We start from the raw sequence: 27,474 nt of genomic DNA on the forward strand, positions 1-27,474 counted from the left end.
TAGGTACTTTTTCTTCTTTCTTACTTTACTCTCTCTTACTTTATTCTCTCTACTTTATTCACTTTTTACTTTATTCTCTCTACCTTTTTCTCTTTCTTACTTTTTTATGTATTTATTTAACACCTCAACATTCATTTCTTAAACTCCGTGCCGAAAAATTCCGCCTCAACTATGAGGGAACGGAGGGAGTATTATGCATGTCAAAATCAGAGAGACACGCCACTAAAATAGTGATATTTAAGGAGGTAAATAATTTGTAGCACGTAAAAGTGTAATTATATTTGTAATATGCGAAAGTTTAGTTATAACTAAAGGTATTACAAGAGCAATAGAAAAGACATAAGTTTAGAATTTTGTAGACATTAGTGGATGAGCATCTGATGATGAGGCGACACTGTCACCACTTGTCCAAGTGTAATCCATATTTGGAACCAAAACTGACTTTGCTTCATACATGGTTGCTTCTTCAGTTTCATGTGTAACATTTGCAGACACTTGAGACATAGACAAACTTTCCAATTCTCTAGCTACTTCCTTCATGTTTGGCCTCATTCTCCCTATGATGTTCAAGCACCTTTTTGCAAGCCTTGCAGCAGCAATCACCTCTTCTTTCTTTGCTTGCTTGGAAACTTGGTTATCTATTATGGCATCAAGATTGTTTGCTTCCATACATGTAAGAAATCGTGTTGCTAGATTTCTATCTTCTTGTGATTCATCTAACGATATGGCCCGTTGTCCTGTTAGAAGCTCGACAAGAATTACTCCAAAGCTATAAACGTCGCTCTTGTCAGTGTATTGGCTCGTCTGGAAATACTCTGGATCTAAATATCCGAATGTGCCTTTAACCAGCGTGGTCAGGTGAGTTTGGTCTACTGAAACAAATTTGGATGTTCCGAAATCCGATACTTTGACAACATACTTTTCATCCATAAGGATGTTCGTGGACTTGATGTCTCTGTGATAGATGGGGACAGATGATGCAAAATGTAAGTAAGCCACCGCACCTGCTATATCTGTCGCGATTTTTATTCGCATGTTCCACGAGATTGGAAGTTCTGTTTGATGAATGAGATCAAATAGTGTCCCATTAGGCCCATACTCGTATACGAGGAGAGGAACCTCAAACGCCAAGCAACAACCCAACAATTTGACGATATTCCTATGACTGATTTGTGATAATATCACAACCTCGTTTATGAATTGCTCCACTTGATTCTCATCAACCTCCTTCAATTTCTTGATTGCTACAATTGTACCATTGGATAGCATTCCTTTGTAGACTACACCTTGCCCTCCTCTTCCTAGAATTCGATTTTCGTTGAAGTTATCGGTAGCTTTCTCTAGCTCCTTTGCTAGAAAAAGCTTGGTTCTTCCAAATGTATCTTCATTTGTTTGATGTTGTAAGAGAAGGCTTTGGAAGAGATTTTCTTTGCGCCTTCTACTCTCTCGCTTCTTCAGCTCCTTGTGCAACCAAAAACAAATTGGCAAGAGTAACAGAAATCCCAACCCACATGCCAGACCTTGGAATGGGGTACTCGTCAATTTCAGAAAATAACATGAAACTGATCATCTATATATTTATTACTACTATCATTCCAATGTTTCTAATTCATTGTATTTCATTTTATTAATGGCATTCTCGTCCGGATATGTAATATGGAGTAGATAATAAAGTATATGCTTAAAACTAAAATCAAGATAGGGGGACTGAATGAAATTTTACCTATTAACAATTTGATGATCATTTCAGAAGGTGGCACCCGAATGCAGCCCCTACCATTGGTCAATCCATCACCATGATATCCTTTTCGACACGTGCAATTAACAGAGCCAGGAGTGTTTGTGCAAATTGAATTTGAATCGCATGGGTTAAGTGTATGATTTGAACATTCATCAATATCTGCCACAGAAACCAATCATATATATAAAATAGCTATGCATACGATGCATCTTTCTCACAAGCATAACATAGTAAGAGTAGTGATATAAGGAACCACTACTTAAATTCATAACTCGAGAATATGAATTTAGTTCATTATAAGAGTGATTTAGTTCACTATATAGTGAATTAAATCGCTCTTATAATGAACTAAATTTGTGCTCTCTAGTTATGATTAGTTATACTTTGATTATTTCTTAGCATAGCATAGTAACGCTTAATCATTCTCATTGTTTGTAGGATGTACTTTTATGAGAATCATAATAATGCTACTAAGTAAGTACACTAAGTATTAATTGAAATGATGCACCAACCTAGATATCCATTGGGGAGGTAAGGGTTTCCTTGATATCCTTGTAAGCAACGGCAATGGTACCCGACAACGTTAGAATCAAAATCAAGACATTCACTATTATCTGAACACACGTAAGTTGAACGACTCTGCTGTGCGCGACTGCAATTCTCAGCCCCGATTCTCCAATCCAGTGCCACTGGCGGCGTATAGTTACCGAACCAATTCTTACTCTCGCCTCGTAAAGTTGTTGAATTATTCAGTTGTATGAGGCGTGGATCGATGATGCCCTTTTCGCCTAGAAAGGCGTAGCTGTAGTTGAAAAGCTTTCTGTCTCGCCCCCAGTTTTGGTGTAGATCACTTAAGTTGACAACAAGGTTAGTTGTGCCTGCAGTTAGTTAGAAAACTTAGTTACTTACTCCCTTCGGCCCACCGATGATGACACAATTTCCTTTCCGATTTGTCCCAACAAAGATGACTCATTACTAAAAATAGAAATTCTTTTTATGTCTACTTTATTCCATTTACTCTCTTCACTTAACACACAGAATAAAGTTGCACAAAATCTAGTGCCACCCAAGGAAAATGTCATCTTCGTTAGAACAGAAGGAGTATAAATGTATAATACTAGTCCTACTAGATGTTATCATTATTGCACAGTAAAAGTCAGTTATACATTAAAAAAGTTGAAATTCAGACTAGATAAATAATAAAGCAGAATTTAAGCTATAAAAATACAATTAACCTAGTATTTCCAATTTAATCTTTATATATTAATGAAATTATTTTATTATATTTAATTGTTGGGTTACTAACCAATATCACATCATTTTCGCGAGTGTTTAAGGAAAATGATACTTTCTCCGTTCTATTCAAGATGTCTACCTTTCTTTTGTAATTTGTCACACTCAACATGTCCATTTTTTATATTTGGAAATAAATCTCTCTCTCTTCATTATATATTCAACTACTTTTTCTATTTCTATTTACTCCACTTATCAACTTCTTCTAATATCTTGTGCCACTAAAAAATATAAACATCTTGAGTTAGACCTGAGGGAGTAATAAAAGTGAAGAGAGAATAATTTATAGGAGACCCAAAATATGTGCACAAAGGATATAGTGTCACTTACACTGGGACGAAGCTAATCCTAATCAGTTTAAGAGTGACTCAAAAATAAACTTGATCTAAAGCTATGACCACGGAGAAAGAGAATGTTGGTGCTGGCAGTGATGAGTGTGCAATCTATTGGTCCACGAGATTCACCCAACACCAGCTGCACTGTAACAACACCACATGTATGGAAAGGATCCAGCTATTGTGCAGGACCACAAGAACTGATCAACAATTTTGATATGTTTAGATAGTTAATTTGAGGATTATCATTCAGTGAGTCAGATTAGGAAGGTTTAAAGATTGATTATTGAACTTGATCAATCAACAACAAAACGGTAACCTTTTTTTTCACTTGGAACATAAAACTTGTATTTTCATTTTTCACGCTAAATAAAGTAAGTCAAAGATATACATTAAAAAAAGTTGAAATTTAAAGAGAGGCGATTGGGCGGATTACCTCTAGGAATTGGCGTCTGACAACAGCCGCTACCGAGGTCATTGGCATCACTACCATCCGGGCAAATCGGAGCCAAATCACGGCTATGACAAAAAGTCGTGCAGCCACCTGCGAAATTCCGGCCGCTGTCCTTTCCGGTGACCGCCACAGCGTCGTCGCAGCCGATTGCGATGACGCGGTTCCCGTCGGAGAACGTGCATTGACCGCTCATTTGGTAACTCACATAAAACCCTCCATCCAGCCAATCTATCCCAGTTCAGGTTTCCTAAATCAATCCGAACTTGAAATGCTTTTATTTCAATCAGGCCCAATCTAGTGAGGTAAGCTTTTGGAGGATTGACGAGACTATCGCAACTTATGTTGAATGAGGGCTCTAACGAGCAATCCGGCCCGACCCCGAACGGAAACGGTATGGATAAATTCCCACACCGATCGGGGCAGCCGGGCCGGCTGATTGAATTGGAAAGTGTGGGTTGCTAATGTGAATCTTCTAGATTGAAGACTCATAAATTTGCCCCAGACTTATTCTTGTAAATAAACCCAACAAATAAACAAGATAAACCAAGAAATGGAACAAGAAAAAAGGATAAAAGGATAAGGGATGGATTAGTGTTATGATTTAGGTGAAGAACAAGAAAGAAATCCCAAAGGCACTTTCACATACAAACACCTAATGGCTCCACAAACTAGCAACACAAGAACTAGCAAGCATACCTTTAAAATCAACCTTAGCCCGGCAAAAGATCGAATGCAACCCGAAGGAATTTGATAAGTCTTCAAAAGATGAAGAAGGTGAGCTCTCAAATATGGAGAAATGGTCTCTTACAAATATTCAAAAGCTCATTGAAAAGAACCCTAGCAAGAGTATTTATACTAGGAGTTAAAAAGAAGCAAAACAAAACAAGTCTTGGACAAAAAGTCACATTTCGGGCAAAACACCCGACCGGGTGTTTCCCACGGCTCATTTCACCCGACCGGGTGAAGTCTCTGGACAAAAACTGATTTCTCGGCAAAAAAACCCGACCGGGTGTTTTGGGGTTGGCAAAACACCCGCCCGCGTGTTTCTTTCTACATTGCGCGGCTTTCTTGAAACGATCATAACTCTCTCATCCGAACTCCGTTTGGGGCGTGTGAGGTACCCACGCGAAGGTATTTCGACGATGAAGATGATGGTGGTCTTGGATCAGAATTTGGATACCGTCTCAGTAGGCAGATTGGGATTTGAACAGACCTCCGAATCTGGCTTGGCTCCTTGCCATATCTCCACCTTCTTTTCGGACCCCAATCAACCCATGGCCCTCGATGTCGTTGCATCCTATGATTATGAATACCCAGATTCACATCATCCTCTCCTTCTTTGTGAAAGGATTTGTCCTCAAATCCGGTTCTTCGATCCTTCCCTAGGACACCCGGATTCACATCATCCCCTCCTTCTTTTGAAGGATTTGTCCTCAAATCCCGATCAAGTACACCTACAAAATCGAGCGAGTCCAAATCAAATATCATAGTATCATGCAAGAGGTTGATTTCACTTCGGAACCCAAAAGACATTTCACTAACAAGGAGATGGTTCTCACAATCATAATCAACGAACCAACTTTCACCATCACATTCAAAATCGAATTTAGCAATGAGAACAAATGACACCTCCATCTTAAGATCATTTTCTTGAAGCTTACAAGGAATCATGCCACATAAAGAATCAAGGTTGTCAACATGATGCTCACTTAATTGCTCCAACACTTTGAAGAATTGATCATTATTATGAGAAGAATGTGACAAAAAACTATTATGCCTAGCATGTAGGGTATGTTCAACACAAGACATGTGAACCTTGTAAAACACCACATGAGTCTTGTAAAACATAACATCAATTAACATAAGGAACTTATCAAAATAAGCCCCTCGCAATTGCTCTAACGATTTCAAGACATAGGCACACACATGAGAACAATGCATTATTATGACTTTAATCACAACACAACCCACAAAAGACATGTGAGTGGTAAAGTCCTTTACAAAACAACCATTAAACATCCCGATCCCATTGAAGGGTCTAACCCTTTTGCAATGGAAACAAAACAAATACCAAGTTCTAAAATCATCAACAATTTCAGTTCTCTTGGTCCTACTATTCTCATCCACATATTTATGAAACTCAAAATTATGAACAAGGGAAGACTTTAGACATCTTAGTATACAAGGAAGCCATTTCATCTTTCAACTTAGAATCCACAATCGAAACAACATGCTTATTAATGATTGGATTTCTCAAGAAGGGATCAACATATGATATAAAGATGAATTTAGCATTCAAAGATTCAAGCTCTTGATGCCACGAATCACCAATGACAAAGCTATCATCACAAATAGGCTTTGCAAAATCAATCTTATTCACATGTGTCACTCTTGAGTTTACAAAATCACGCTTTAAGTACAAAATAGACTCAACATGGTTCAAAGCAATTTTCCAAAGAAAATTATTGTCCAACACATAAATCTTATAAAGCACTTCAAAGAAACATCACAAGAAAGCAAGGATAGTGTACTTGAACCTTGGGCAATGAGTGATTCATCTTGACATTTCTTCCACGAGTTTATAACCGGTAAGAAGTTACTCGGTACATCCACAACTCGAGGTTCACATTCCAATCCTTCTAATTCATGTTTCAAAAAGCCATCAAAGAGAAAAGACATGTTAAAAGGGTTAGTGAAATAAGGGTCGTTCTCCTCACCAAGGGCAAAAGGCATAGGATGATTTAGAGCCCTCCCAAGGTTAATCTTAGAATCTAACAAGCAACTTTTTTTTCTCACATGCTTGTGGTTTTTCTCTCTTAAAAGCGTGGATTCACACTCACCCCCACCACTCTCTCTTGGCTTTTGCGTCTCACATTTTCGCCTTTTCTCACACTCTATTAGCTTTTGAAGCATGCTCTCATTTTCTAGCTTTTTCTCTTTCTCTCGATTCCCTCTCAAGTGCTTATTCCCATTATCAACCTCATGTGGCTTTGGTTCGTTGTTCAAGATTTGAAGGGCATTCAATGGCTCACACTCGTCCTCGGCTTCCACAATGCTAGACTCGACATCATTGAAAGTTGGGTGGGCATCTTCTTCATGTATAGCCATGGACTCCATTTCATCATCACATTGCTCTTCATCGCCATCGTCAACAAAATCCACCATATGCTTGACACGCTCTTTATCGTCACACTTATTTTGAATCAAGCCCTTTGAAGTGGTGAAGTTGGATGACAACCACGACGAAACCTTCGTGTGATAGCTAGGATGAGATAGGTTCACCTTCTTTGGTGGGATGCTTCTTCGGCTTGTGTCTCCACCACCATGTCGAGGGCTTGAGCTCATCCTTGCGTTACTTGAGACTTCCTCCCCCATTAACCACTCATGCACCTTATGACGATCACGATCCCTCATCCACCTAGAGTGAGACTCTCCATGGAACTTTGGAGCTTGTTCCCTTCTACTCCCTTTATTAAGTCCATCATCATGGTACCTTGACTTGTAGCCACTCCTACCATGTTTCTCTTGGTCACTAGGTGTCATGGAATGGTTATGCCTAACTTTATCTCTAAGGTGACTTATATCCTCATGATATGCCGTAAATCCTCCTTGCATAGCATTCACAATACCCCGCACCTCGTGCATCTCCTTCATGATTGAGGAAAACATCTCTTTGAGGGTGTCGTCGGATGTGGACGCGATGTCGTCCCCATCCTCCCTTCTAGGCGAATTGTGTCTAGAATTCCTCGTATGTGGTGGCATTTTCGGGTACCTACAAAGAAGATAAAAAGGACTAGGGACACATCCCTTTTGTTAGTGACACAAACAACGCACACACCCAAGAATGGAGATTTTAGTGATGAGCTCACTTCCCAACCCACAAAGGTATGTCCCCAATTCCCCAAACTCACACCCAATGTCTCTCGGAAGGCTTAGAGATTTAGTGGCTAGATACTCTCTCTCACTTGCTCTCGATGATGTAATCTCAAGGGTTGCACAAAAAGTACAAACAAGATACACAACTAGGCAAGTGAAAATTAGTCCAAGAAGCCACAAGAATAGTGAAAGTAGGGAGCTACGCCAATGGGACAAATTAACAAACACTTTGTGTGCACAATTTTACCCAACAACAATAGACCCAACAATTGATGTGATTTCGGCCTACAACTTTCCGACAATCAAATTGACATACCCAAGAACACATATATCAATTTATAGCTAAAGCCCATGGATAGGATTTGAGATCTCTTTTTTTTTTGACAATTTTCTAACAATTTCACTCTTTTTTTTTTTTTTTTTTTTTTTTGCTTACAAGAACAAGAACCAATGGCTCTTGATACCGAATAATGTGAATCTTCTAGATTGACTCATAAATTTGCCCCGGACTTATTCTTGTAAATAAACCCAACAAATAAACAAGATAAACCAAGAAATGGAACAAGAAAAAAGGATAAAAGGATAAGGGATGGATTAGTGTTATGATTTAGGTGAAGAACAAGAAAGAAATCCCAAAGGCACTTTCACATACAAACACCTAATGGCTCCACAAACTAGCAACACAAGAACTAGCAAGCATACCTTTACAATCAACCTTAGCCCGGCAAAAGATCGAATGCAACCCGAAGGAATTTGATAAGTCTTCAAAAGATGAAGAAGGTGAGCTCTCAAATATGGAGAAATGGTCTCTTACAAATATTCAAAAGCTCATTGAAAAGAACCCTAGCAAGAGTATTTATACTAGGAGTTAAAAAGAAGCAAAACAAAACAAGTCTTGGACAAAAAGTCACATTTCGGGCAAAACACCCGACCGGGTGTTTCCCACGGCTCATTTCACCCGATCGGGTGAAGTCTCTGGACAAAAACTGATTTATCGGCAAAAAAAACCGACCGGGTGTTTTGGGGTTGGCAAAACACCCGCCCGCGTGTTTCTTTCTACATTGCGCGGCTTTCTTAAAACGATCATAACTCTCTCATCCGAACTCTGTTTGGGGCGTGTGAGGTACCCACGCGAAGGTATTTCGACGATGAAGATGATGGTGGTCTTGGATCAGAATTTGGATACCGTCTCAGTAGGCAGATTGGGATTTGAACAGACCTCCGAATCTGGCTTGGCTCCTTGCCATATCTCCACCTTCTTTTCGGACCCCAATCAACCCATAGCCCTCGATGTCGTTGCATCCTATGATTATGAATACCCAGATTCACATCAGTTGCGGTGGAAGGAGGAGCAAGATTAGAGCTAGAGGAAGGAGGCAGAGTTGACAAATTATAGTCATCCTTAACAATTAGTCTACGATTCGTGTAAAAGTAGGGCCTAGGGGATTGTACAATATACGTAGCACTTGATTTTTCAAATCCGTCCACCAATTTTAATCATAAATTAGGTGTCCCATTATTTGATATTAATAAAGATGGTCACACCAGTTTTTTACAAAATACTCTTCAATTACATCTATTTGTTTATGATGATCTTATATAATATTTCTTCCGTTCTATATTTATAGTTATTTTTTATTTCCGTTCTATATTTATAGAGTTATTTTTTATTTTGGAAAATTTCAAGTTAATTAAGTAAATTCTATTTTTAATAAAAAGTAATTCTTCTTTTTTAATTTATTCTCTCTTCATTTTTCTTATTTTAGTCTCTCTTACTTTTTCCATTATTCATTTAATACACTATTATTAAATTCTGTACCGAAAAGAAATGTCTCTATTAACAAGTAACAGAAGGAGCATTATTTTCTCTTATTTTATTTTTTCTGCACTTTAATTAATTATTTATTACTCCATTCACCTGTTTATGATTATACACTTCTTAGTCGACAAGATTTTAGGAGTTGTTGGTTAACATGATTAATATGGTTAATTGAAAAAAGAAAGAATGGGTATAAGTATTAAATGAAGAGAGAAAGAGATTTGAATGTTTAATAGGAAAAAGAAATAAGTGGTTAGGTATATTAATCGGACATAGAAAGCAACCAAAAATAGAATTGGATCATTTTTGTTGGGATAAACTAAAAAGAAAGTGTTTCATCTTAATTAAGACGAAGGGAGTATTATATTTCTAAAATGAGTACAGAAAATGAAACACTTTTATTATGATAGAACGAAGGGAGTAGTAATTATAATATAGAAGTACGGAGTACTCTCCCCGTCCCAACTAAATTGAGTCATATTCCTCGTTGGGATGTCTTAACATTGTTGAGTCATTTATTCTTTTGATAAAAAAATATCGGATCATTCTTACTTTATTCCATTACCTAGTTACTCTCTCTTATCTCTCCTACTATTTTCCTCTATGTTATTTTACATAATTTTCATTTAATTAATTCAACACTATTTATTAATCTCTGTGCCTAAAAATTTTGTACTCAACTTAGTTGGAATAAGAGAATATTACATAATAAATAAATATTTTTATATGTGATATAATTAAAATATTGAAATTGTTATTGAGACATACATGGAGACAGAAGTTTGTAGGTGAAAGTATTACTCCCTCAGTCCCAGATAATTTGGGACACTTTGACCCGGAACGGATTTTAAGAAACCTAATGGAAAGTGAGTTGAAAAAGTTAATGGGATGTGGGTCCTACTTTTAAAGTATTAGTTTTATAATAGAATGTGAGTAGGAATGAGTTAGTGGAATATGGGGTCCACTACCAAAAATGGTAAAAGTGAAGTGGGACAAATTATGTGGGACGGCCCGAAATGGAATACTGGGTCGAATTATCTGGGACGGAGGGAGTATATAATTCGGATTCGGATCTCCTACGATGCTTCTTTTCTCTATGGGGGCTATTGTTCCATACGGTTTAATATTTAATTTATAAATTTTTAAATTGAAATAGTATTTTTATTTATTACCCTCTCCGTTCCGTAATAATTGTCACTTTTATCAATTAAAATCCGTCTTATAATAATTGTCACACTTCATTTTTATCATAAATGGTAAGTAGGTCTCATATTCCACTAATTCACTTCACTCACATTTTATTATAAAATTAATATAAAAAAGTGGATTTTTTTTACCTTTCTTAAAATCTATAGTTATAAGAGCATCCGCAGCGGTAGCAGGGACGGTGCTCGTCCGTCCGTGCCGCTGAGCACATAGCTGTCCGTCCGCCGCTGAGCCTCGTCCGTCCGTGCCGCTGAGCACCATTACGTGGCAGCTTCTGATTGGCCAACGGCATAGCCGTTGGCAATTTCGTTTTTTTATTTTTAATTTTAAAAAAATTTGAAATTTATTTTAAAGAATGTTTTTAAATAAAAAAAAATATTCTTCCACTTCCCAAAAAAATATATCCGTTTTCTACCCACTTTCAATTTATTTTAAAAAAAAAATTCCCCAAAATTCACATTTTCATCTATAAATACCCCTACTCCAACACAAAAAAAATCACATTCTCATCTATTATCTATTCTATCATCATCTACATTCTCTCATCTTTTTTCCTCATACTCTCTCAACTAAATTCCCACCACACTACACAATGTCCGGCTCCGGGGATCACCCCTCCAGTAATCGCGGTTGGAACCACGATTGGTTCGACTCCGAGGCCGGATATAGTCCGGAAACCCAATTTACGGCCCCTCCTCAAACCCAAGGTTCGCAAGCTCCGGGTGGCTACCGTCCTTACCCGTTGCACGACCTAAACGCCCCCGGGTTCGGGTGGGCACCCGAACCCCGATCGGGAGGGAGCAGCAGCTCTACTCCTACTCCTACTTCTGTTCCTACTCCTCCTGTTCGTGGCACCCGCATCCCATACACTCCGGATGAGATGATGGCGATGTTCAAAGCATACTTGGCAGTCTCCGAAGATCCGGACGTCGGCACGAACCAAACCGGAGATACGTATTGGTGGCGCATCACTCGCCTCTACAATGAAACCCGGCCGGCGGGAACCATCTATCGCAATGATAGTATGGTTCGCAATTGCATGTTTAGATGCAACGAGGCAATCAGGAAGTTCCAGGGGATTTACCTCCAGGAAGAGCGGTCGGGGGGGAGCGACACGAACAAGCTCGACATCATCACTGCCGCCTTGGCGGCATACCAACGGGAGGAATTCAAACTGTTCAAGTACCTCGATTGTTGGCAGGAGGACCGCCAACATCCGAAGTATATGGGCGGCATAGTAGCATCCTCCTCCAGCAAACGGTCCAGGTCGGTTGCCCTATCCGACGGCGCCTCCGATGATGTGGCTACCCAGCTTTCCGGAGCTAACTTGGGTAGCCCCGACGCTGGCCCGAGCAGTTCCCGTTGGCAAGGAAGGAAGAAGGCGGCGGCCAATCGCCCCCGCCGTCGCGCCTCGACTCCATCTGCCCCCGCCGCCCCCGCTCCCTTTGTGCCTCCTCCACCCCCGAACAACACGTTATGGGCCATCTTGAGTCAACTCTATATGAACGATACGTCTCGGATGACTCCGGATCAACTTGCAACACATGAGCAAATGATCCGGGGTCTCAAGAGGCAATTGGGGATAGAGGACTAGTCTTCCACGTGTGTAATTTTTAATTTGTAGGATTTTAATTATGTATTTTTTATTTTCTAGGATTTTAATTATGTATTTTTATTTTTTAGTATTTTAATTATGCAATTTTTATTTTTTATGATTTTAATTATGTAATTTTTTATTTTTAAATGTATTTTTATAATTTTGAAATGTTTTTAATAATTGGAATATTTAAATTGAATAATAGAATAATGGGACCCTTGAGCTTGTCCTTAGCTAAGAGCACGGATGTGGGTGTTGTGCTCTTAGCTAAGAATAAGGAGTAAAAATGGGTCCGGGCCCACCACCATACTTTTAGATAAGAGCACGGATGTAAATGCTCTAATAAGAGTGATTATTGCGAGTAAAAGGGAATATAAAATATAAGCAGCCCATTGCAATGGAGAGGAGCATGGTAGAGGATTCAATGTCATAATTTTGTGATGTGACCATGACGTGAGTTGAGTAATACGTGGAGATTGTGAATCTGACATTTAGTGGGGTAAGGATCCCCTGCTATGGTCGCACCACAGCACGGCTGCTGTGCCAATTAAACGGCTGCTGTGCCAATTAAACGGCACTGACTTTTACTAGTAAATAAATTTTATCACTTAAAATTATTTTAACTTAAATCGAGTATTACATAAATGTAATATCTATATATTGAATACTGCTTTTACAATTCTAATTTATTTTTGACTAAAAATTTATCAAATTTGAAAACTCATTTTATTTTTGAATTCAGGGATAAATATTGGCCATTTCCATAATTTTGAAACTCGAATAATTGAATATAACATTTCAATTTTCTCTATTGTTCCATAATGGTGAAATTGGAACTAATATAACAAAATAAATAAATAAAAAATATGATATGAAAAAAATCATAGTATCATTTTTTATACATTAACATGTTTTAACACTCCAGATATAATAACATCACTCTATCAAGAGACAAAAGTTGTATTGTTGTTTTATTATATTTGATTTTTTTTCATATTAATTTCTATTTTTAGCAATGTGGCACAACTAAGAAAAATTAAAATAGTTATATAATTTTATATTTCAATTTTCTATAAAATCAATAAGAAGTCCCAAAAAATACCTTAAGTTATTAACTCTCAACAATATTACACTAAAAATTAGTTAAACAATAATACAATGGGAGTTTCAATTATTTTTTAGTGTAACATTAGTGATTTAGATTAATAAAATTTAATATATATAAATGACTTTTCGAATTTGGTAACCTCCAATTGCTATCACAACTCTATCGAGTGTTAAATAATAATTTATTAATAATACATTAATTTATCATAATATTAAATAGTAAATTAAATAATTCATAAATTGTAATGAATAGTTATAATTAATCATTATTTGAATAAAATTATTATCCAACGTAAACCACCAAAATCATGTTGAAGCTATTTGGAAAGAGTAAAGTTGTACAAGTTAGTAAATGAAAAGGTAAGTACCGTAGCTAAATAGATTAATAGATAATGAAAAAGGGTGTAGTAATTGATCCAAACGGTGCCGTTTAATTGTGTAACATCCCAAAAATAGGCCTAGAAGAATATTATTTTTTTCGGATAAGAGAATGAGTGATTTAATCTTTCTTTTTATGCATTAACTCAATAACTGATTAGGATAAATATTTTATGAAAAATAGCATGGAATTAAATTAAATAATTTGAATTGCTATGGACTTAGAGATAAAGGAATATATATAATATATTAAATATATTAAATTAGCTTGGGAATTTATATGAGCAATTAGAATTGATATTACTAAACTTACGAGAAACAATCAAATGCAGTATCGATTCTTTTCCCTAAGTATAGGGATATTAGTATTGGTTAAAGGAAATAATTAATGAATTAAAACAAAGAATATAGGAGAAAGTTGTGGGGAGATCGTGTATCCTCTAGAAGGTGATGATATTTTTTGTGTTTCCTAAAATAAATAATAATGAGAAGAAAAAAAAACCTCTTCATCTTGGGGAGCAGGGGGGAAAGGGAGGGGGAGGAGGAATAGCTTCTCGAAGTCTTCTTCCAGCTTTCGATTTCAGTCCTCATCCTCTCACTCACCATCCTTCGAGCAATTGCTGCTAGTAACTGCGGTTTATCCCCAACCCACACGAGCCCTTATTTCCTCTTCCTTTCTCTTAAGTCACCATTAGAGGTAAGTTTCAAGCTCAAGGATTTGTCTCCTTGTTCGGTTATAGCAAAAGAAACAAGGTAAGGAAATTAACTGCCCTGTTCATTAGAGCCCTATTTGTAGACTTGGTGATAAAAATGAAGAAAACTACAAAGCCTTTAAATAAAAAGACGAACACACCTCTTGAGTTCGGTGAATACTGCTCTAATTGACGAATTAGTTATAGAACTAGCAAGAAAATAAAAGTAAATAGAAATTGTGGACAAAAATGATAGATGGCCGAAAACATGTATAGGATTTATGCTTGTGTGATAAATATTGCGATTAATACTCAAATTATGATAAGATGGTTTGTTATGAATATATATGATTATGCATGTAACTGATCGATTTCTTGAGATATAGTCGACGTTATATGATTGCTCTTTGGTATGCATGACTGTATGTGAAGATTATTCACCCTACACGGGTTACTGGCACCCTCATATGGGTTAATGGTACCCTATATGGGTTATCGTCACCCCTGTGTGGGTTATCGTCACCCCTATGCGGGTTATTGGCACCCTCATATGGGTTATCGTGAGTAGATTGTTCAAGTACTTACTATTTGAGATCGAACAATATATAGTTGTTGATGGTAAATGACAATGTATGACAGTGTTGATGATTAAAAGGTTATTAATGATAAATATTAATTATATTAGGTGATTAGTGATTGGCTTAACAAGCATAGGGGTCTTAAAAATTACTGCTACGGCATATTGTTTTTATTTGAATTGGGAATTAATGGTGAGTATAGTGCAGGTTGCTAAGTTCTGGATCCCTCTCGTTGTTTTGTCTGCCTCAACACTGCGTGTGCTATCTGTATCATTTATCATCTTTTGGTTATAAATCTATTTTGTCAGGCTAGAGAATATGTGTATCTAACTTTTGTATATTAGATTCAGCTATATTGTAAATTATCTAAAAACCAGAATTAGACTTAATGTGTTTTGCTATGAATATTCTTTTGATGTGCCTGGTAAAAATGGATTTTAAATTTATCGGGTTTTACGGTATCAGAATTGTGACATCTCCTAGCCGGGCGGTTGTCGTTCGGAAAGGGGGTGTTACAAGTTGGCACAGCCGTTCCTGCTGTATTTCTACCACAGCAGGGGATCCTCTCCCATTTTGTGTCAACGTTTGAATAAGCATGCAATTGTAATATATTTTGTAACCTTTTAATTCTTTTGCAATCTAAAATTAACATGAAATTTGGAAATAGAATAACAAAGTAAGAGATATATTTAAAAGTATAAGCAAATAAAAAATTAAATAATAATATATTTAATAAAAAAATATTTTATTCGTATTTTAAGTTACCATAAGAATATACACTTTTTTTTTTTAATTCATAAGAACTCATACTTTGGCTCGCTTGGCTAAACCGTGTGAACTTATCTTTTGGCAATGTCTTTTGAGTTATGACGACAATATATATTATGACATCAAATTAAAATTTATCTATCTCAATTTAATTTGGGCGGAAAATCAATTGAGGAAATATCACGACAATATAGAAGTTTATGTATAAACCAAAAGAACTAGTAGGTGAAAAGAAAACCCAATTTCGACACTCCCTTGAATTAACAACCAATAACATAAAGATGGAAGTTTGTTCTACACCACGTTATCTATGGGGATTGTGTATAAACATACTTATTTCTATATGGACTTGTTTAATGGTTCGTGTTAAAATGATAACTATTAAAGTGACATCGTGACACCATATATCCAGCAATATTATAAACGCTACACAACAATATTATAAACGATATAGATTGCTGTATAGCGTGTTGGATATTGCTGGCCGAGAAAAAATTGTTGTATACATTGTTGTATATTGTTGGCCGAGATTTTTGCACTTGAGCATTTTCTTTTATTGTCATGTAACAGCTTATTACTCGTCCACGTGCATAAATGATTGGCTAGGAATGGTGGTATAGTGTTATTTTAAGAGGTGTTGTCATTTTAACGCACGCCTTGTTCAATTGTTATTATTACTTGTAATTAAAAGTCATAATTAATTTTATTTTTTGTTTGATTGTATTTTTTTCAAAGAGGTCATAAGTATCTGTAATAATTTGAGAATTATGTAAGACTATGAGGAAGAAATAAAGTGCTCCCTCTGTCTCACTTTAAGAGTCTAATTTGAGTTCGGTACAAGATTTAAGAAATGTAACCTCATACTTTTTCTACAACATCTCCTACTCCACCCCTCACAAACATAAAATATGATGGTGGGCCCATTACTTATGTTTGTGAGGGGTGGAGTAGAAGATGTTGTAGGTAAAGGATGAGGTGATCCACACTGAAAGGCAAGTTGGTAAAAAAATATAGTGGAACGTGAGTTCTATTTTTATATATTAGTTTTAGAATAAAATATGAAAGGAAAAAAGTTAGTGGAATGTGGGGTCTATTACCATTTATGGTATATTTCAACTGGGAGTCCGGGACTCCTAAAGTGGGATACCCAAAAATAGATATCCAAAAATAGTAAACTGAGACTCCTAAAGTAGGATGGATGGAGTATTTATTAAAAAGTTGAACGTGTTGAACGGATAGACAAACAATAATAATAAATGTAATATGGGTGTCTTGACCGGGTGAATCCCTTGTTCGGGGTCAAAAAGCGTTTCATAAATGTGGTATGGACCTATTGACCGGGTGATTCCTTTGCTCGTTTATATATTTATTATGTTTTGTTGGTACTAAATTAAGTAATTAGCCTTCTAATAAAGATCGATCTTTGTACATTGACACATGAAATGACATTTATTGATACGAGTACAACTCCTCGTCCATCGGAGGCTGCACCAGTCGGGGAGGACCCGCTGGAGACTAGCACGAACGATATACCTGATCCGTCGGAGGCAGAGCAGAGCAGCAAGGACGAGATGGAAGAGCCCGGGTGGCCGTTGGGACAAAGAAGGGAAGCCGGCATGGTTCGAGATTATGTTTCACACTAGATTTATTATTAGCTACACTTTATTGCTTTAATTATTGTTTTACATTATTTTTGAACTATATAATTTGGAACTTTTGAGTCAAGTAAATTATAAGCTCCGTTTCGAATTTTCTTATTGGTTTTTTTCCGAAATGATCGAGTCGAACCAAACCTAGAGTCCTTAGTATAAATAGGAATTCTGTATATTGAAACCTCAAGAATCAATACAACAGAAATTCCTTATTTTCGTTTCTTTACTTTACGCACAAGCAGCCGCCACCAACCCTAGTTGGGCGGAATACTTCCGGCAATCACGCTTCGTCGCCACTCGCCACTGATACGGTCTCTCCATATCATCTATCTTTCTTTAAATAGCTAAACTCTCTCGAAAATTGTACTCCTTATTTTTTAGTTATTTTATTTGGGTATGTCCCACAATTTTATTTTTTTTTAAGTTTTTCATTCTTATATTTTATTAATTTTTAAAAGATTGAGAAAGTATATCAACGATCTATTCGAAATTTCTTACGTGACAGAAATATTTAGCCTAGTCTTAATAAAATAGCACCAAACGTCACACGATAAGCGAACGTGACATTTAAAACTTTATACTAGGAGTAATATAGTACTATTATTACTATTAATTATTTGGGGTTGTAATTTATTGGTCTGTAGTTTAATTTTGTTACACGAAGTTGGGAATTCTTTTAAACAAATGTAACGTTGAGGATTTGCCATAGAGGTTGTAGTAACAATTTAGGTTTATAGGTGTGTTTACATCATTGTATACTTTGAAAATTATAGGGGTATTGATTTTCAATTTATTGAAAAATTATTTTCAGCAGATGAGGCAATGGGAGGATAAATAAAGACAGTTGAGTACCAATGCTATAGTCTATAATGGTGAGTATTATTGAAAAGATTAAATTCATTGTGAAATTAAGCATAATTACTTTAGTATCTATACATTTGAGTTGAGTACCAAAACTCTGGTGTAGATCCAGATAGATTCAGATTTGCTAGAGAGACCTCGTTTGGCCATAGACATTTGCATTTCTGGAGCTGCTCGCCTCTTCTTCTCTGGATTGTAAGATATTTATTTTCTTTTTACATTTATTTTTTCACCACTTACCATGATATTTCTAGCTAAATATTTTAAGTTTCAGTGATTAATTTATGTTTTGTTGGGCAGGTGTTTCTTCCTAAGTGGATGACTACCTTACACTTAGGCATGGATTTATATTTTATAACAATTACTTGATTTCATGTATGTGTTCTAACATCTCAAAAAAGAAAACGTATATCAATAACAATGACATTAAACTGTTTAAATTCAGGAACATTTAACCCTCAAATCAAGGAATCATTCGATTTCCAGATATACATAAACAAAGCACTTGAAGAAGATTTCAAAGCCATGTTGGAATAAGATTAGGAGAAAAGAGTTCATTCTCTTCTTTTTTTAGTGCACAGCATTATGGTATGTGCTGTCCTGCTTCTCCTCACAAAAACAAATGGTGAGTCCAAATATATTTACATACATGTTACATATAGTGTCAAATGTCAATTTTATTGGCACAGATTCAAGAAATTGAACAATAAGTTTAAAACACATAAGGTTAAAATTTTGTGGACATTAGAGGATGTGCATCTGATGATGAGGAGACACTGTCACCACTTGTCCAAGTGTAATCAATGTTTGGAACCAAAACTGACTTTGCTTCGTACATGGTTGCTTCTTCGATTTCAGGTGTAACATTTGCAGACAGTTGAGATATAGTCAAACTTTCCAATTCTCTAGCTACTTCCTTCATGTTTGGCCTCATTCTCCCTGTGATGTTCAAGCACCTTTTTGCAAGCCTTGCAACTGCAATCACCTCTTCTTTCTTAGCTTGCTTGGAAACTTGGGAATCTATTATGGCATCAAGATTGTCTGCTTCCATACATGCAAGAAATCGTGTTGCAAGATTTCTTTCTTGTGATACATCTAAAGATATGGCCCGTTGTCCTGTCAGAAGCTCGACAAGAATTACTCCAAAGCTATAAACATCGCTCTTGTCTGTATATTGGCTCGTCTGGAAATACTCTGGATCTAAATATCCGAATGTACCTTTCACCAGCGTGGTCAGGTGAGTTTGGTCTACTGCAACAAATTTGGATGTTCCGAAATCCGATACTTTGACAACATACTTTTCATCCATAAGGATGTTTGTGGACTTGATGTCTCTGTGATAGATGGGGACTGATGATGCAAAATGTAAGTAAGCCACCGCACCTGCTATATCTGTCGCGATTTTTATGCGCATGTTCCACGAGATTGGAAGTTCTGTTTGATGAATGAGATCAAAAAGTGTCCCATTAGGCACATACTCGTATACGAGGAGAGGAACCTCAAACGCCAAGCAACAACCCAACAATTTGACGACATTCCTATGATTGATTTGTGATAATATCACAACCTCGTTTATGAATTGCTCCACTTGATTCTCATCAACCTCCTTCAGTTTTTTGATTGCTACAATTGTACCATTGGATAGCATTCCTTTGTAGACTACACCTTGCCCTCCTCTTCCAAGAATTCGATTTTCGTTGAAGTTATCCGTAGCTTTCTCTAGCTCCTTTGCTAGAAAAAGCTTGGTTCTTCCAAATGTATCTTCATTTGTTTGATGTTGTAAGAGAAGGCTTTGGAAGAGATTTTCTTTGCGCCTTCTAGTCTCTCGCTTCTTCAGCTCCTTGTGCAACCAAAAACAAATTGGCAAGAGTAACAGAAATCCCAACCCACAGGCCAGACCTGAGATACTCGTCAATTTCAGACAAAATATATATATATATATATATATATATATATGGTTTTGATCTAAGAAGACCAGATTTAAATACAAAAACGCAGAACAAAGTCATACATAGGGTATTTTTAGGTCATAGTTAGTTTATTTTTAGGCCATGCTAACAAAACATGACCTAAAATGATCTTAATATGACATAAACTCAAATCTTATAATATGACCTAAAATTACTTAATTATGACCTTCCGTATTTTTGGTTAATTATTGACCATTAGATCATCTAATCCTATGGCCAAGATTTGGGCTGCATTTCTTGATTTAAATGCATTCTTATTTTGATCATCTCCCTATATATATATATATATATATATATATATATAGGGGTGCACTAGGTTGCCACCATAGATAGGATAACACCATACCACCAATATAGTCCGTTAGATCTCGTTTATGGACGCCTAGGATTAAGTTTCGTGAAAAAACACGGGTTTGCAGTCTACTGTATTAGATATTGCAGTTTACTGTATTAGATATTGCAGTCGTGGTAGACTACAATATTGTTGTGGTAAGACTACAATATTCAATGAACAGCACTGCAATCTGGTAACGTAAAATTAGAAATTTCCTATTTTACCCCTCCGTGTTTTTACACGCGGCAGCATGACAAGCACACGATTTTCAGATCCAATGGCCTAAAATGGTAGTATGATGTTACAATAAAGAGGGTTGTTATCTTAACACATCCCTATATATATATATATATAGAGAGAGAGAGTTGTGATCAATGTCGAACCAATTTTAAAGGCCGAACTAGAGACCAAATCTGGGCCATTAGATCTAGTTATTTTGATGAGATGTGCTGCTGTGAAAATTTTTTCTGCTTCATTACTAGCTCATTTTACTTCATTGTATAAGTTTATTACTTCATTATGTACCTAATACCTTGAAACTACAACATGTTTTACTTGCTTCCAGTAGATTTTGAAATGATTCAACATATGTTTCATTCAAATTCATTGACGTGGGTTTTTGCATGATTGACATTTAAAAATGCAATTTATTCAAGTGAGTTTATTACTTCATTCAGGAACGTTATTACTTCATTGGATAAGATTTTTACTTCATTCCAGTAGGACTTCAAATGCTTCTACACACACTTCATTCCAATAATTTATTACATTATTCCATGTGTTTATTAAACCAATATTAGCGCCATGGCGGTGGTGATAGATATTGTAGAGAGAAAGAACGGCACGCGACGGCGAAACCACATTTACGTACTGGAATGAAGTAAAAACCTAATGGAATGAAGTAAAAAACTACTAGAATGAAGTAAAAACTTACTAGAATGAAGTAATATATTCTGGAACGAAGTTAAATCTTCGTAACATGTTAGTATGACTTATTTACCTTCGGATAAATTAAAATAGGCTCGTGATGAAGGCGAAAATAATTTATAAATTTATGTATCTTATCCATAAAAAACTAGATCTAAAAGCCCTAATTTGGTAGGGTTCGGTGGTTCGGTCTTTAAGAGTGGATTTGTGGATAATGAGACTCTATATATATATATATTTATTGATTATATAAATCCAACGTTTTTAATTTATTGTATTTTGTTTCATTGTTAGCATTCTCGGTTGCACATATAATATAGATAATATATGATTAAAACTAAAATTAAGAAAGGGGGACTGAATGAAATTTTACCTATTAATAATTTGATGATCATTTCTGAAGGTGGCTCCCGAGTGCAGCCCTTACCGTTGGACAATCCATCACCATGATATCCTTTTCGACACGTGCAATTAACAGAGCCAGGAGTGTTTGCGCAAATTGAATTTGAATCGCATGGGTTTAGTGTATGATTTGAACATTCATCAATATCTGCCACAGAATCAAACATATAAAATAGAGTACTAATAGATATATACATACGAAGTATTTTTATCACAAGCATAATGACAATCACATATATTTATTTTACAAGAACGTGAAGCTTATCATTATCATTATTATTTGTACGATGCATTTTTATGGCAAGAATAATAATGCTACTAGGTATGTAAATTTTGTAGGTGGATTCTGTAAGTCTATTTTTACACTGTTTAATAGAAAAGTTGAGATAAAGATAAAATATAATAAGAACGCATATTTTAGGTTAGATAATTACCTTATTTATCATGGATTGGAGTTATCTACCCTAATAAATGGACCCTAATTGTTTATCAATTGCTACAACAGATGGAGCTTACGTCATTTGAGGCCCGATCGTCTAAATTTTCATTTGTGTTTCAATTTAATATATTATGCTATATGTTTTTTAATGTCATTACCTATCTACGTGGCTTACAAAACATAAAGCAATGATTAAATTTTTTGTATCAATAAAAAATTTTGTATCGATATGAAACAATGAAGAAATATTTTGTACCCCACATGAACAAAGAGTTAGTGAGATCGAAAATAAATATAATGGATTGTTATAAAATGAAATACAAATGAAACTTTTTATATGATTTATTAATATTCAAACTTTTTGTTATAATATGAAATAAAGGTGAAACATGTTGTATGAATTGTGTATTTATATAATCAAAAATACACGACTCATGCAACATGTTTCACTTTATTTTTGATTATATAGTTCTTATGGGCGAAAAATGATGCACCAACCTAGACATCCAGGGGAGAGGTAAGGGTTGCCTTGATATCCTCGTAAGCAGCGGCAATTGTAGCCACCAACATCAGAACCAAAATCAACACATTCACTATTCTCTGCACACACGTAAGTTGAACGACTTTGATTTGCGCGGCTGCAACTCTCGCCTCCGATTCTCCAATCCAGCACCACTCGCGGCGTATAATTCCCAAACCAATTCTTACTCTCTCCTCGTAAAGACTTTGAATCAGTCAGTTGGGTGAGGCGTCGATCTATGTCGCCCTTTTCTCCTAGAAAGGCGTAGCTGCAGTTGAAAAGCTTTCTGTCTCGCCCCCACTTTTGGTGTAGATCTGCTAATGTTAGTGAAACTATAGTTGTTCCTGCACTTACATTTTATCATCATTGCACAATAAAACTTACCAAATACTAGTACATTTTTTCTACGTAAAATAAACTACTCCCTCCGTCGCGTCTCATTTGCTTTGTTACTACTTTTAGTAATTGACCCCACATTTCATTAACTTTGTTTCACTCACATTTTACTCGAAAACTAATATATAAAAACAGGATATCTTCCACTAACTTTTTCCTCTCATTTTATACTACATTTCCTAAAATCCGTGTTCGACAAATTGGTCTTGTATTGGTAGATTGAGGGAAGTTTCATTTTTCCATTTTAGAATGTCAACCAAAACTAGTCTCATTTCTAAAAATGAAAATTTTCTGTTTCATACTTTAATCACTTGTTCATTTGTTCTCTTCTTTGTCATACTTTACTTACTTTATCTCCATATTTCTTACTAGGGGTGTTGAAACGGGTACCCGCGGGTACCCGCACCCGATTTCAGCCGAAATTGTTGTCCCGATACTCGCCCCGCATTGTGTCGGGTATTACCCGATACCCGAGTCGGGTATCCCGCACCCGACACGGCGGGTACCCGACCCGACCCGATTTTTTTGTAAATCATTTTTTTATTATTTGTATATTCCAAACTTGTTGATCGCCATCCATGATAATGTAAGTATTTTTATGCATGCTAAAAACACATAAAATAAATCCACAAATCATTAAGCATCGAAAATTTATAATTTAATAAGTATTTGTATAGGCAACTGTATGTATATTGAATATGTGTGTGTAGCATATGCTACCGTTTACATTAATAAACTACTTATGCTAATGTATAGTAGTATATAATATTGGTAATTGTATGTTGAAAATCACGATTTATTCTTAATAGAGGAAAAAAGAAAAAAGTTATATGTTGAATGTGAGTCACTGATCGAGATAATTTAAAAATTATACTATTAATATTAAAAATTACAAAATATCAAACTAATCGGGTAATTTTCGGGATTATCGGGTATCCCAAAATCCAAAATATGATTACCCGATCCCGACCCATTACCCGTTTTCATCGGGTAGCGGGTACCCAATACCCGACGGGTATCGGGTCGGGTGTGCGGGTACCCAATACCCGCTACCCGTTTCGACACCCCTATTTCTTACTTTACCTACTTTTTTCTTCTTCCTTTTTACTTTATCAATTTTTTCATTAAAACTCGTGTCATTTATAAATGGAAGTATGGAACTACTCCCTCCGTCCCCAAAAAATAGGAACTTTTAAAAAACACAGGTTTTAATGCAAAATTGATTAGGTAAGAGGGGGGTCAAAAGAAAAGTGTGTATATGGAAAAAAAGTTCTCACCTTATTAGAGAAAAAAAACTTTCCTAAAATAGAAAATTTTAGAAAAAGAAAGAGTTTCTATTTTTAAAGAACAGACAAAATATTTTTTTGGAGAGAGGGCGTAATAAATTGAATGAAAATGAATTAGGAACATGGAGTCCACTAAAAAAATGGTTAAAAATAAAATGGGATAATTAATACGGGATGAATCATGCAAAGGGGCGGAGGGCGTATGATAGCGACATTGTTTCTCGATTCTAAGAGAGACGATTTACCTTTAGGAATAGGCGTCTGGCAACAGCCGCTACCGAGCTCATTGGCATCACTACTATTTGGACAAATCGCAGCTGAACCATTATTGCTGTCACAAACAGCTGTGCACCCGCCGGCGAATTTCCGGCCGCTGGCTTCTCCGTTGAACGCCACAGCGTCGTCGCAGCCGATAGCAATAACCCGGTTCCCATCCGAGAACGTGTATTGACCTCCTCCACTAATATCGTAATTCACTATAAACCCCGCATCCAGCCCATCTATTCCAGTTTGGGTGTAGCAAGACCAAACCAGGTTGGCTAAATTAATCCGAACTTGAAATTCCTTTATTTCAATCAGCTCTGTACCACTCCGAACACTAATGAGGAGCGCTTTGGGAGGATTGGAAAGATTATCGCAACTTATGTTGAATGACGAATCTAAAGAGCAATCCGACCCGACTCCGAACGGGAATGGTATCGGTAAATTTCCACACCGATCGGGGCAGCCGGGCCGGCTGATTGAATTGGAAAGTGTCGGTTGTGATGGAAGGAGGACTAAGATTATTGCAAGAGGGAGGAGAGAGACTTGACAAACCATGCTTATTCTAAACAATCAGTTTAGACTTGCTTGCTTCAAATATATATAGTGCCATAGTGGTAAGTACTATAGTAACGAAGAGTTAATTGATCTTCACCAATTTTTCAACTGCAGTCTTCTATAAAGTATTTTAATAATATAGGTGGTCGTTGTCCAGAGCGGTGTCCCATTATAAATAGAGGTGGTCCATACTAGTGTCCCACAAATTATACTGGTTTACCTATTCCCTACCTATGTCTTATTTTGTTGGTTTAGTTGTACTTTTATAATTCAAGTGCCTAGTTAATATTTTGGTTTTTTTTTAATTAATAGTAATTAAAACATATTTAAGGGGGAAGAATTGACCAACAGCTCGTGATCAATTCACATCTGAAAGAAGGAATGATTAAGAGAGGGTATGAATCTTAGGGGCTTTGGAGTTAAATTATACGTATTAGGAGGAGACTCCGGTAATCGAAACTAATCCACGGATTGGGTGCACTCGAGAGGCCTAGTCTAATTAAGTGATTCCCTAGTAAGCTTAGAGATAATTATAGGTAGCATATGCATGCATTGAGTGAGTTTACATCTCTTGTTGTTATCGGATCCAAAATCCTATTTCTTTTTGTCTTGTTAAACAATAGTTATTTGCTTATTTTCTTAAATTCTTGCTTTTATAGTTTACTAGTTAAAGAGCAAAAGCATCTTTTCATTGGCGATTAATGTTTGGGGATCAATAATTTTAACTTGTCACTGACTACTTAACCCCGTACATATTCGGGAGATACCTTAAGCTAAAAGTAGTTCCAGTCATATATATCAAGAGTCTCTCAGGAAAGATGTTGAACGAGTATTTGGAGTCATACAAGCCCGTTTCAGATTTCTTCAAAGGCCACGTCTTGTCTGGGGCAAGATTTTGATGGAAAAAATTATGATGGCTTGTGTTATAATGCATAATATGATAGTACAAGATGAACAAGACACATATCAAAATTATTACAATACACCTACAAGAGTACAATCCGAAAATGTTGAACTTTGCAATGGATTGCAAGTTTTTCCGCTTGTATGACCAATAGAGATCAACTTCGCAATTGAGAAGATCATATTGCCCTTTACGAAGACAGACAGAACACAGATGGGAAAATTTTTGCAAACACAATAATAGAGATATTCAGGACAAGGCCATGAAGACGTCTCCCATGGTATATTTTCCAGGTTCAACTTCTACGACGTCTACCTCGTCAAGGATTTACCCAAATTCCAAGTGGGGTACAAGCTTAGTTGTTCGAAGAGGACAAAGCTCAGCGCTGGCGGCAGCTACACCAACAATGACCGGGCAATACGATGGACTTGAACTTTCCTATGGAAGAGAGTTTGGCACACAAAGAGTCGTCCCACTGACGTTAAGCGGCCAAGAGGAAGGGAAAGGCAAAGGCAATCGAGCAACAAACCTCAACGCCGCTACACAAAGACCCGACCCTCGATGGCTTGGTCTAGGCATCGTTGCAGAGGACGTGTTGGACACCGTTAGGTTACTCTTCGTGACCCAGGGCGAGGAAGAGAGAAAATTCCACCAGCAACTCATCAACAACCTTACCAAACAATTGGGATTCAATTGATCTGGTTTATTTGTTTATTCTACTAGTTTTTTTTTTCTGTGTATTTTTTCTTTGTAACTTTTTTTCAAAATTAAGTATGTTTTGTGAAAATGTGCGGATTTTTTATGGAAGAATTTAAAGCGCTATTGCATGTGATATGGATGGAAGATGAAATGTTGATGTTACAAGGGGGAAAGGATAGACGAATTTATAGGGCGAGTTTAAGGGTACTAGTGTGAATGCCTATATAGTTAAAGTAGAGAGAAGAAAACAAGACAAATATTAAAGTACAGAAGAGTCTATTGTATTTTATTATTTGTCTTACTTTATTCTCTCTACACTTTAACTATTTAATATTGTTTTCCTAAAACTTGTGTTTAAATGAAGTGTCTCTCTTATCGTGGGATGGAGGAAGTAATTCATTTTTCTTATTTTATGTAATTT

General features: G+C 36.3%; 2 protein-coding genes, 1 long non-coding RNA gene and 1 pseudogene across 3 annotated transcripts; all 4 read right to left on the bottom strand.

Moving 5' to 3' along the window:
• Positions 1-253: 253 nt before the first annotated feature.
• Positions 254-4,294, bottom strand: LOC125186635 (putative wall-associated receptor kinase-like 16). Its single transcript, XM_048083041.2, has 4 exons — positions 3,806-4,294; positions 2,254-2,619; positions 1,724-1,900; positions 254-1,520 (listed from the first exon to the last, which is right to left on the bottom strand). Exons 1-4 carry the CDS (start codon positions 4,014-4,016, stop codon positions 346-348), a joined length of 1,929 nt encoding a protein of 642 aa, XP_047938998.1. The 5' UTR covers positions 4,017-4,294; the 3' UTR covers positions 254-345.
• Positions 4,295-4,469: 175 nt separating this feature from the next.
• On the bottom strand, positions 4,470-9,107 carry LOC148926392 (uncharacterized; annotated as a pseudogene).
• Positions 9,108-18,862: 9,755 nt separating this feature from the next.
• On the bottom strand, positions 18,863-25,516 carry LOC125189743 (wall-associated receptor kinase 2-like). Its single transcript, XM_048086982.2, has 4 exons — positions 24,877-25,516; positions 22,928-23,293; positions 21,962-22,138; positions 18,863-20,256 (listed from the first exon to the last, which is right to left on the bottom strand). The coding sequence occupies exons 1-4, from the start codon at positions 25,448-25,450 to the stop codon at positions 19,085-19,087; spliced, it is 2,289 nt and encodes a 762-aa protein (XP_047942939.1). The 5' UTR covers positions 25,451-25,516; the 3' UTR covers positions 18,863-19,084.
• An 827-nt stretch (positions 25,517-26,343) lies between these two features.
• Positions 26,344-27,188, bottom strand: LOC148926393 (uncharacterized). The gene is made up of 2 exons (XR_016130206.1): positions 26,884-27,188; positions 26,344-26,792 (listed from the first exon to the last, which is right to left on the bottom strand). It is a non-coding gene; the product is annotated as an uncharacterized LOC148926393 (long non-coding RNA).
• Positions 27,189-27,474: the final 286 nt, after the last annotated feature.

The sequence above is a fragment of the Salvia hispanica genome, chromosome 5 (genome assembly GCF_029641045.1).
Source record: "Salvia hispanica isolate PSC_SH4W2 chromosome 5, Shi_PSC_v1, whole genome shotgun sequence".
Lineage (NCBI taxonomy): Eukaryota > Viridiplantae > Streptophyta > Magnoliopsida > Lamiales > Lamiaceae > Salvia > Salvia hispanica.

What these genes read in the sequence shown, in the direction of transcription:
- LOC125186635 (XM_048083041.2), bottom strand. Translation starts at nt 4,016, where the DNA reads ATGAGCGGTCAATGCACGTTCTCCGACGGGAACCGCGTCATCGCAATC. An exon ending in CCTCCCCAATGGATATCTAG is followed by an intron (nt 1,901 to 2,253) that starts GTTGGTGCATCA and finishes TTTCTGTGGCAG; the next exon opens with ATATTGATGAATGTTCAAAT. An exon ending in GATCATCAAATTGTTAATAG is followed by an intron (nt 1,521 to 1,723) that starts GTAAAATTTCAT and finishes CCCCATTCCAAG; the next exon opens with GTCTGGCATGTGGGTTGGGA.
- LOC125189743 (XM_048086982.2), bottom strand. Translation starts at nt 25,450, where the DNA reads ATGGTTTGTCAAGTCTCTCTCCTCCCTCTTGCAATAATCTTAGTCCTC. An exon ending in CCAGACGCCTATTCCTAAAG is followed by an intron (nt 23,294 to 24,876) that starts GTAAATCGTCTC and finishes ATGTAAGTGCAG; the next exon opens with GAACAACTATAGTTTCACTA. An exon ending in CCTCTCCCCTGGATGTCTAG is followed by an intron (nt 22,139 to 22,927) that starts GTTGGTGCATCA and finishes ATTCTGTGGCAG; the next exon opens with ATATTGATGAATGTTCAAAT.